Source organism: Oryza glaberrima, chromosome 9 (assembly GCF_000147395.1).
Source record: "Oryza glaberrima chromosome 9, OglaRS2, whole genome shotgun sequence".
NCBI classification, from domain to species: domain Eukaryota; kingdom Viridiplantae; phylum Streptophyta; class Magnoliopsida; order Poales; family Poaceae; genus Oryza; species Oryza glaberrima.
Genome location: NC_068334.1, coordinates 18,465,175 through 18,476,108, shown reverse-complemented (window position 1 = coordinate 18,476,108; position 10,934 = coordinate 18,465,175). Strand labels below are relative to the sequence as shown.

General features: G+C 40.2%; 1 protein-coding gene across 2 annotated transcripts; it reads right to left on the bottom strand.

Moving 5' to 3' along the window:
- Positions 1-369: 369 nt before the first annotated feature.
- Positions 370-6,031, bottom strand: LOC127784400 (squamosa promoter-binding-like protein 18). Of its 2 annotated transcripts, none has more exons than XM_052311690.1 (3): positions 4,860-6,031; positions 2,088-2,218; positions 370-1,396 (listed from the first exon to the last, which is right to left on the bottom strand). In XM_052311690.1, the coding sequence occupies exons 1-3, from the start codon at positions 5,339-5,341 to the stop codon at positions 561-563; spliced, it is 1,449 nt and encodes a 482-aa protein (XP_052167650.1). In that variant the 5' UTR covers positions 5,342-6,031; the 3' UTR covers positions 370-560. The 2 variants fall into 2 exon arrangements, with proteins under 2 accessions (XP_052167650.1, XP_052167651.1); XM_052311691.1 differs by having other exon boundaries at positions 370-1,378.
- Between the last annotated feature and the right edge of the window lie 4,903 nt (positions 6,032-10,934).

The window sequence follows — 10,934 nt, the reverse complement described above, 5'->3', positions numbered from 1 at the left end:
TTTTAATCACCGGTGAATGTCCACTCGTTTATTGCATGTCATCTAAATTATTATTAATTTTTTAAAAAATAATTGACAAGATATGTAATATATCACTACATAAACATGTAAATTAAAATTCAATTTCTACAAATTGTAACATAAATAACAAATAAAACTCAAAGTAGTGTATATATATTTGCAGTTAAATTTCTCAATTTTGTTACAGCTTGTAAAAGTTAAAATTAATATTGCATGTTTTTATAGTGATATATTACATATCGATCTATCTAGTTAATTTTTTAAAAATAAATTTATAACTATTTAGTTGATATAGTTGATATGCAACTAATGGATGGACGTTCACCCGATGATTAGAATCAATCTCCATTCTCTGCCAATTTCTGTGCAAACTTTGCTGCTGCTCAGAGAGGTAAGGTAACTAAAACGGAAGCACCACAAGAAGAGATCGAATAACACCGCACATCACAGGTAGTAGTAGTAGTTACTAATTACGGGAGGAACAGCTACTGATACTCTTAACTCTTAATGATAATTACTGGGGAAGGCTACTAATTAAGCTACTGCCACGAGAATGGGAGCGACGGCGACGTGCCGTCGGAGGAGCCCTCGCCGCCGACGTGAAACATGCCGTGGTAGTTCATCTCGTTCTCGTTGGAGCCCGGCACCAGCACGGCGTTCAGCTGCTGCTGCTGCTGCTGCTCGCTGTCCATGCTCGGGCAGGCGAACCCGCCGCCGGCGACGGCCGCGGCGGCGGGCGAGCTGGCGAACCACGGCGAGCTGCCGCCGAACTGCTGCTGCAGGTTGGGGACCAACGGCTGCGCCATGGGGATTTGGTGGTGGTGGTGGTGGTGGTGGTGCTCGGCTCCCGCCGCCGCCGCCGGTGACGGCTGGACCATCCGGCTGACGTCGACGCTGGAGGAGTTGGCCGGGGATGACAGAAGAGAGAGAGCACAATCGGAGTCGAGCACTTGGTGGTGGTGGTGGGCGGTGGTCGTCGTCGTCGTCGCCGTCGTCAGCCCGTCGGAGGAGAACATCTTGTTGCTGCTGCTGCTCTCCGGTGGCGGCGGCGCGACGACGGTGGTCTTGAGAAGGGGCTGGCACACCGAGATCTCCAGCGTCGCCGCCGCCGCCGCGCCACCGCCGCCGCCGAAGCTTATCTGATCGCCCTCATGGAGGAACGGGAACCGCCGGCCTTCCTTGGGGGAGAACGCCGCCGTCGTCGCCGACGACGGCGAGCCGACGAAATGCGGCTGCCGGCTGGTCATCACCGGATGAGGGTGGTGGTGATGGCTGTAATATGGGGTCTCCTCGGATTTGATGATCCCAGGCCAGCTTGGCTCTGGTCTTGGAGGAGTGAAGGACGCGAACCTTGTCCCTACATTTGAATACAGAACTAAAATGGCCGTCATTAAAACAAATCCGACGAAATGAAATCTCCATTATGTAAAATAAATAAATGAATGAATGAAACAAGCCCTAGAACAGCTACTAAATTTGTTCGGTGTGGAAGAAGAAATTCAGTCCGTTGATTTAACTTTAAAGCTCCAGTTAATGTGGGTATCTGGAATTTCATCTCAGATTCCAATTCTTGAATTAAGTTTGAGTGATTAACTCACCATGCCCACTAAACACAATAACCCATTCATATATGATAATAATAATAAAAAATCTGACAATAGTATCAGAAAGGTAAATATCAATTGAAACATAATACTATGCACAACAAGATATAATTTTTTTTGCTGTTTTAACTGAAACATAAGGGTTGCATTGTGCTCTCTAAGCTCCATGTAAAATATAGGCAAACCTATCATCGATTTACACAGGAGGAAACTAGTAGAACTTGCGGAATACGTAAGTATCAGGTAGATTACTGAACCTCGGTTCTACATGCTACATTTTATGAGCAATTGGGGTATAATTTGCAGTGGCATATTGGTGGAGTCTACATATACATTACTTTTTGTTTGCTTTACAGCTCAGATTTCTGGTTTAAGCAAGAGAGGACATTACATAATTTATTTTCAACTATGTCATTAGCATTCAACATACTCTTCAAAACAACAGTTTTTAAACAAGAATACCTTGTTGACTTGTCATAAAGCTGCCAGAACTCATGCTATCTGCCTGTGGCTTCCTGCGGCGTCGATTGTGCCCATCCAAGCGTTTTCTACAACTACGCTTAGCCTCATCAAACTCCCCAAGCAAGTGAAACCTACAGAAATGAAAAGCTATGATGAGAATTCCAAACATCAAAATCCTTTTTTAGTACTTAATAAATCTTTATAAAACAAAGCTTGATTGTTATACTAGGAAGTGAAAGGGAAAATAAAATAGAGCTGCTTTAATGCTGAAAAGGTAGTGTGAGTTCTAATTGAAGCAAAAACATATTCAGATGTACTTGTTTTATCTCAGAGATAAATAATACAGTACATACGAATACTTCAAAATTAATGGGGCTCAGATGCTATTTAAAAGAAGAGGAATGATACGTGTATTTATTTGCTGAATATTCAATAATAGCACCCAGCTTCAATTAAATAAAATGGTACACGGCTGGACCAATCGTATTTCAATGTGTCAGCTAACAATTTCAATGCATGGGGATTCAGTTATATAAAAGTTTTGTACTGGCCTGTCAAGCACAAGAGAAAAAAAAACAGTACACTTTGGCCTCTGGGACATTTGGACCACGGTATAATGGTTCCAGCAGGTATATGGCAGTATGCATCGCACCAGCCTGTTGCTTCATGAGGATCACCTTTTTTTTTTGCAATGAGCACTGAGGAATACTTGATAAAGACTGGCAAGCAATATGGCATTTTAATTTTGCTCCACTGGGCATCTGGGAGAGGGCAATTAATCGTTGCAAAGGAGTCCCCACAGGATATAAATTTTTCAGGAGGTGGCGAATGATTGGCGGATAATATTTGTACTGTGTTAAAGGTAACATGATGCAGAGGTAATTTGCTCATTATAGCTCAACAACGTTAAAGGACATCACAAAAAGTCCACAACTGAACTAGAGATGAACCTAATACAAGATCTCGGCTTGCGTAGTATTTTTATAAAATAAAAAATTGACAAATTGGAGGCGCGCATTAGCTCCAGAGAGTAGGATTCATATCGGCGGAAAGTGGACCACATTATACTCAGTTGGTAAGAGTAAGCATTATGCTTGGAACTAATTTAGAAAAGCAGCTAGTTGTTATGTCCTGAAGGAAAAGGATTTTCTTTTTTTTGTTTTGTTTGTGGAAGCAAATGATTCAGCTGGAAAAGGACGACCATGCTTTAACAACTGTTTTATTTCAGTTCAGTAGTCAAATAACAAGGATGATGTTCATATTCCTGGAACAAGATATACTCTTGAAAATTAAATATAGCTTTTACTGTACAGCCAAATCGGTCAAAATTTCACTGATATCTTACCCAAAAAATACTGATCGAATTTGAAAAGGTGCACACAAACCAACCCCAAAACACACAAAAAGGGGTAAGGCAACCTATTGGGTGTATTTATCTGATTTGTAATTAGTTAACCATTGAGTAGACATTGGTATTTGTAAGGGTTATCTGGTTGAATGCACTATACAGACTGTAGTTAGCTTTCAAACAGCAACCTTGTTGGTCCCAACAACTTAAATAAAGAGCATAGCTAATAACCTGAAGCAAAGCAAGCCATAGTATAAAGCAGGTTGCATGTTCAATATCATCTTTACAAATCAACAGTCCCTCATAATAAATACTGTTGCACAAGGATCCACGGAAAAAAGTGAAATAACTTGTATGGATCTGGTCACTGATTCAGAAAGGAAAGATCTAAGCAGAAAAGGGAGCTAGGCAAACATGTCAGAAATGGGGCCTAATCAACCAGGGTATTACTTAACTAAGAGACATTCTGATTCTTAAACTCCTCAAAGCAAAAAAAAAAAAAAAAAGGAATCACATAGATCCTAAACTACCTACCTAATGTGTTGGAACTCCATTTTTACTCTTAAATTTTGCAGCTGACCACAAAAGAATTGCTACCTGATGTCAATGACACTACCCGTGAAACATAATAAATTTCTTCGGCGATACAACGTAAAATTCACGAATTTCCAGTTCATTCATCACTTTCAAACAAAAACCATGAAGAAAGTGGCCCCAGGGATAATGTGCACATGTAGCAGGTATCATAACAAAAGACCCAACTCCATCTGATCTTTGGCACATGAAATGCATCAGTGGCTTTTTAGGGATAATAATTACCACTGATGGGTCAGAAAGTTACTAGTGCAGAAATAGGAAAAGAGGAGGTTATAATTCAGGTATACCGGTTGCCAAGGTAAAGTGCAACAGGGGAAAAACTTGTGGTACATCATATGAAAAGGCTGAAAAGTTGGCGCCGGAAAAGGTAAAGCTGTGCATCCTTGGAACAAGACAGCCAGAAAAATGTTCATCTCATCTCATCTCATCTAATCTCTAGTGATAAATTTTCTTGGAACAATTGTGCCAGGGAAAGGGAAAGCCGAGGCCAAAGAAAGAACTGATTTGGCCTATTCACTTTGAACAAAGGGAATAATCAGCAGTGAAAAGAAAAGGATGTAGAAGAGATAAACTGAACCCCAATCAGTCAGTGTGTGTTCTTGGTTGCGGCCAATTTTTATTATTTTTTTCCATCGCACAATTCAGGCAATGATCTTTTGCAAATCACAATCCGACGTGACACGATTGCGGGCAGTCATCGATTCGGGAATTTAATCAATGTGCTGAATTTAGCATGGCTAGAATTGGTTATGAACTGAAAATTTGCCAAATTTTACCCTATTTTCTTGTGCTTTTTTTTCTTTTTTTGGTTCGTCAGATTGGTTTACCTGCTGCACTGCTGGCAGAAGCGCATCTCGCGGCCGGAGACGACGACGACGGGAGTCTTGGAGTGCGGCTCGCACACCTTGTGCCGCCGGTGGTAGTCGCGGTGCTTGCTCAGGTCGGCCTTGCAGCCGTCCACGGCGCACGACGGGCACTGCCCGCCGCCGCCGCCGCCCCCGCCGCGCGGCCGCTTCAGCGTGCTCGTGGACGGCGGCACCTTCGCCACCGAGGCGGCGGCGGCGGCGCTCGACACCGGCGCCTTCGCCGCGGCGGCGGGCTCCTTGAGCGCGTCCGCGGCGCCGAACTCGCCGAGCCCGCCGAGCTTGAGGTCGACAGAGCACTCCGGCCGGCCCGGCGCCCCGCGCGACGCCGCCACCGCGGCAATGCCCGGCTCCGCCGCGCTCGCCGCCGCCGCCATGTTCGGCACGGCGTTGTGCTCCAGCTCGGCCAGGTCCCAAGAAACAGGCATCTTGAGATCCCAATCCATGGCACGACACGGCTCCACTCCACGCCACTTCTTGGCAACTTGGACACCTCGTCGTCTACCTCTCGCTTTCACGGTGAGGCCACCACCACCACCGGAGGAGGAGGACGAGGAATGGCCGGTTTGTCGCCACCGCCCGTCGCTCTCATCCCACGGACATGCCGCGGCGAAGGTGGCAACTAGCGGCGAACGAACGAACCAACGAATTATTGATCGCAAACACCGAGATACCAACAAATCGAGCGCCAAGAACAGGGCAAATGCAACAGATCAGCAGCAGAAGCAGAAGCTTATCCTGATAGGGATGAGAGACACACTGAAACACACACACAAAAACACACTCTCTTCACACAGCAGAGGAGAAGAGAGATGACCAGCAGCTGCAGCTGCAGCTGATGCTGATGCTGATGCTGCTGCTGCTGCTGCTGAATGAGCAAGTGAAATTGATGGTGGTTGTGCTTGGCTTTGCTACTTGTAGCTGCTGCTGCTGCTACACAACACAGCACACTGCACAGATGCAGCACAAGTGCACAACACAACAAGAATACTCTACCACCAAGGAGGAGACTAGTAGTGGTAGGCAGTGAGTCAGTACTACTCCTACTTGGTTTTTGCAGAGGAGGCAAGTGCAGACTGCAGAGTTGTGTAGTGTTGTATAGGCAGTGAGTGAGTGATCTTCATCAGTGATGAGGGGAGGAAGAGGAGGAGGAGAGGTGGTCATATATATATATATATATGTGGCATTATAATACTCCTTCTGTTTACAGATAACCATCGGTTTTGACTTTGAGTTGTTTTGCTTCCATCAATAGTGGCTTTAGAAATAATTTTGGCTATTACCATCAAACCTGTATCATTCAATTGAGGAGTCAAATGTATTTTTTAGGAATTACTTACATTCAAATCTATCTGCTTTTACATCGCTTAAATCGTACATTAAAAAAATATCATGCTGATGTGTTTAATGAGGCTAGTCCTAATATTACGACTGTCATTTAAACAGTAGCAAATAAATGTGGTTTTTGGTGTATTGTCGGGGCCTTTCAGCTCGATGACGAATTCCTTAGAAAGTCGTTTACCTCAATTGAATAAGGTCGGGTCGAATGAGTTGTGTTTATACAACAGACGGGTAGTTGTTTGTGGTGAGGGTGTTTTACCCTCTCCACTGTGGTTTCCTACTTCTTAATAAAGTGATAGGCATACTCATGTATATTAAACAAAAATAACAGCCAGAGTTTATCTACCTCTAATCAAAACAAACATGTATTTGTGACCGAAAGGAGTATAACATACATTATTTTACATGGAAAAAATTCTTATATTTTGGGTAGAGGTATTAGTAATATACTTGTAGTAATATGTTTTCTAGCTTGGCTTGTTTTTTGTTTGCTGCATGGATGGTCTGATGCAGTGTTTGCATTGCATTGCAGCCATTCATCTCATCAAATCCCTGACAGGGATTCTAAAGGAGCAAACAATGAATGGGGGTGGGATGGGGGCCCCCAAGCACCACAGGGCCATGTTCATCCTTTAACACCAGCATGGAGCCATTGTGCCGCAATAATTGGGGAGGGGTTGGTTTGGTTGAGGGGAGGCCCTGGCCTCTTGGAGGCCTAGTGCAATTACTTTTCTTGGCTTCTTATTAGCAGAGGTTTGGTGGTGTGTGTTGGGATTTATTATTTGGGTGCCACAAATTAAAACAAATCAAATGGCTTTACTGTCCTGCTACAGTAGCAGGGGTTGTGATGTGTGCAGCTCAGTGTTGCTATCTTCTGTCTTGGGGTCATTGTTTGATAGTTTGCTCTCTACCTTACTGAAATTCGAGAAATGGGGTATATAGGTATATTTGGTTCGGTAGGATAATTGTATTTACGTGAGATCAAATTATGATTTTTTTATAATAAATTGAAAACGTAGAATATTTTTTATTGTGACTCTTTCACCGAATTGTATACGGAACTTTCGTTGTTATAAATAGTGCGTGTGATTTAGATAGTTGAAGGTTACAGTTAAGAAAAAAGATTCTTTCATGGAAGAAAAGTCAAATATTCATAGAAAACTCTAACTGGTCTATGTTTTCTGATTGCATAAGTACATTATATATATATATATATATATATATATATATATATATATCTATATATATATATATATATATATATATATATATATATATATATATATATATATATATATATATATATATATATATATATATATATATATATATATATATATATATATTATGGTTCTTTATATGCTATATGCTGTTGGTTCTTGTGTGTTCCTAGCTAGCTACTGTGTGTTGCAATCTGATTCTTTCTTTTCTTGAAAATATGCAAGCTGATTTCTCACTGGGATTGTAGTAACAAATGGCGCAAATGTCACCCAAACTTCGTATACATCTCATTGTCAAACACAAATAAGCTTCACAATTAACACATGTCAACTTTTAGCCCGGTGATTCAAGCTAGCGTGAAAATTATCACGCGCCACGTCACTGTTGTTTAATGTATGGTTGTTGGGTTGAACTCTTAACAAACATTCATGCTAATCATTTTGTGTCAAAACTCCATCTTATAGAAAATAATAAATTTAATAATTAACTAACTCTACATGAAGGATGTTTTAAATTGTCTTGACACTTATCCCCTTGACAGAGAAAAGGACATCAACCTTAAAACTAAGAGCCTATTTGCAGCTGCTTTGTAAGGTGAGTAGGAGCAATTTTTAATTCCAGAAGTGTGTAGACCACACATTCTGACTCCAAAAAAAATCTATCTGAGCAAACTTGCACTTGCACACATTAGTTTAACCCTAAAATTCAAGATGTTCCAACTGCACCTCTCCTGCAGGTCACTGGTCCATTTGATCTAAAAAAAACAGTATATCATGGTCCATTTCTCCATCACAAGTACATATTATTAATTTTATATATCACTAGTTTATATCTTGTCGCCACATGTGGCACCAGACCAATTCAGAATTTGGTGTTTTTTATATACACAAAAAATACTTTTAAAATGCTTTGGGGGTTCTTGTTTGGGAGGGAGCCTGTCCTTTGCCTATTGCCAAGGACATGGGGCTGATTTGTTTGTTTGTTACTTTTGGGTGTCCTTGACTTCTTGTGTATAAGGGATAAAGGGCTTCTAGGTAAAAAAGAAAAGAATAAATTGGATGATAGGTGAAGGATTGCTCTATCATGATAGGCCACTCTCTCTCACACCATGTAGCCTTTATTTTGCAAAAATTGTGGAGGAGCTAGAATGATTGGTTACATAATGTTTCTCCTTTGTACCTTGTGCTTCTTCTTCTATTTTTTACTGCGTTTGCATCTGCCAGTTAATATGGCAAAATTTTCCCCAATATATACGCTCCTTACATAACGATGTATTTCCATTGCGCCTTATAAATCTTCTGACAAATATTAAATAAACAATGGAATCTCAGAAATAAGTAAGTAGCCATTACTTGGGTTGTTGATAACCATGGGAATTATTTCCCCACAAACAATAGTTTGCTATACATGTTTTGCACAATTTTTTTTACCCACAAGCAACATCACTTCCAAATAGCAGTATTCTCAATATGCACCTTTTTTTCCCTTTAGGAATACGCAAAAGGCATTCATATAATTGCATTATGGGAATTATTTCCCACCAACAATAATTTGCTATGCATGTTTGTACAATTCTTTTTACTCGCAAGCAATGTCACTTACGAAGGAGCAGTATTCTCGGCATGCATATCTTTTTTCATGAATACGCGAAAGGCGCACATATCTCATTACATTAAGAGTTTTGATGTGTACATTTAACTTCCAGAATTTTTACACGATTTGAATTTTTGGGGTGTGGATTGATTTGCCGAATGATATTTCTCCTTTTGTACATGTTCTTTTTTAAAATTTTACTGTATTTGCCTCCTTCCAACTAGTATAAGAAATTAAGAATAACAATAGCTTGTGCCACATAACCTACTGACTAATAATAGTATAAAATACAAATGGGATTTTAGTAACAAAGTACGTATAGTCAGTATTATGATAATTGATAACCATGATAATTACTATCATTTCCCTAGCAAGAAAAATACACTTGATATGCATACTTTAATTTGCATAATTCTTTATACACACAAATAGCGTCGCTTCCAAATGAACAGTATCCTCGACATGAACATTTTCGCATTACGAATCTCGACTCTCGACGTGTACCTTTAGCCTTTAATTTGGATTGTTTTTCCACATTTTTTTGCACGCGTTCGCTAAATTTTACTTCTAACAATTAATTAAATTGGCATCCTTGTGTCCAAAACAAACAGGTAGCAGTAATAGTAAAAACAAAACTACTCCGTGTGTCGTAACAAAATTTAAATTTCCCCATAATTAAATGTTGGTCGCTCGATTGGCAGATTGGCAAGATGGGATGCATGTGTCCGGGGAGCAAATGCGTTTGCAGAAACGGCCAAGCTGCGTACGAGTGAAGTTGACGCCAATTGTCAAGGCATGAATGTCACTGTAAGCTCCAGGGGTATCCAACGAACTTTGTCTTTCTTTCTCCCTCTCTTTTCTTTTGGGTTAGTTGATGTATAACAAACTTGCATCTCAAAAGTCAGAACTACTATAATGGCATCCAAGAAACCAAAAAAAAAAAGGAAAAAAGTCGGATTAAATGACTAAAAAAAAGTACTATTCCCTCCGTCCCCTAATATAAGATATTTTCACATTTTTGCTTATGTTGTTTGATCATTCGACTTATTTAAAAAAAATTAAAATTATTATTTATTTTATTTGTGACTTATTTTATTATCCAAGATATTTTAAGCACAACTTTTTGTTTTTTATATTTACATATAAACTTTTTAAATAAGACGAGTGGTTAAACCGTAAAAGTAAAATATTAAAATCCCTACTACCACGGCGCATTCTGTCAACATGTGGCTTCAGAACTTATAGCTAGTACTGGTCCTAGATGTAGTCATCTAGATGTCCAAAACATCTAGTAGTACCTAATTTGGGTTAGTGACTAATCAGGAAATAATCCCTAGGATTATGCCCTTGCCAAACTAGGGATGGGTTACGGTGATAATGTACTGGATGTTCTTAATTAACAGCATATCGATTAATCCTTAATTAACAGCACATTAATTCATGTAGATGATGATTAATTGTAGGACAGACGCATGCATATGATGGCACAATGAAACCAAACTTGTTTTTCTTGACCAAAATTGCACGAAATGGGAAAAATCTAGTACTTCATGGTGGGTGCCTAAAGTCCTAAACCGTGGGTATTATGCTGCAAGTTATCAAGCTGTACCGGCAAAGTACCTCTTCCACTGAGCTAGCTTTTTCTTGTTTGGTGGGCTCGTAAACTAGATCAACTTTCGTAATCATACGCTCTCTACGGTCACGAAAACATATCGTTTTGATCATTGACACACACAACATGTACAACTAATTTCTGTTGCCCGAATTATTTGAAAACTAGATAAAAGTAATAATTATAAGTTTTTTTGGGAGACAAACTTATACCTATACATTCATCTAACTATTCTATATGTTTTTTTCTAGATAATAACTATTCTATATGTT

What these genes read in the sequence shown, in the direction of transcription:
- LOC127784400 (XM_052311690.1), bottom strand. Translation starts at nt 5,341, where the DNA reads ATGGATTGGGATCTCAAGATGCCTGTTTCTTGGGACCTGGCCGAGCTG. An exon ending in TTCTGCCAGCAGTGCAGCAG is followed by an intron (nt 2,219 to 4,859) that starts GTAAACCAATCT and finishes TCATTTCTGTAG; the next exon opens with GTTTCACTTGCTTGGGGAGT. An exon ending in CTTTATGACAAGTCAACAAG is followed by an intron (nt 1,397 to 2,087) that starts GTATTCTTGTTT and finishes CGGCCATTTTAG; the next exon opens with TTCTGTATTCAAATGTAGGG.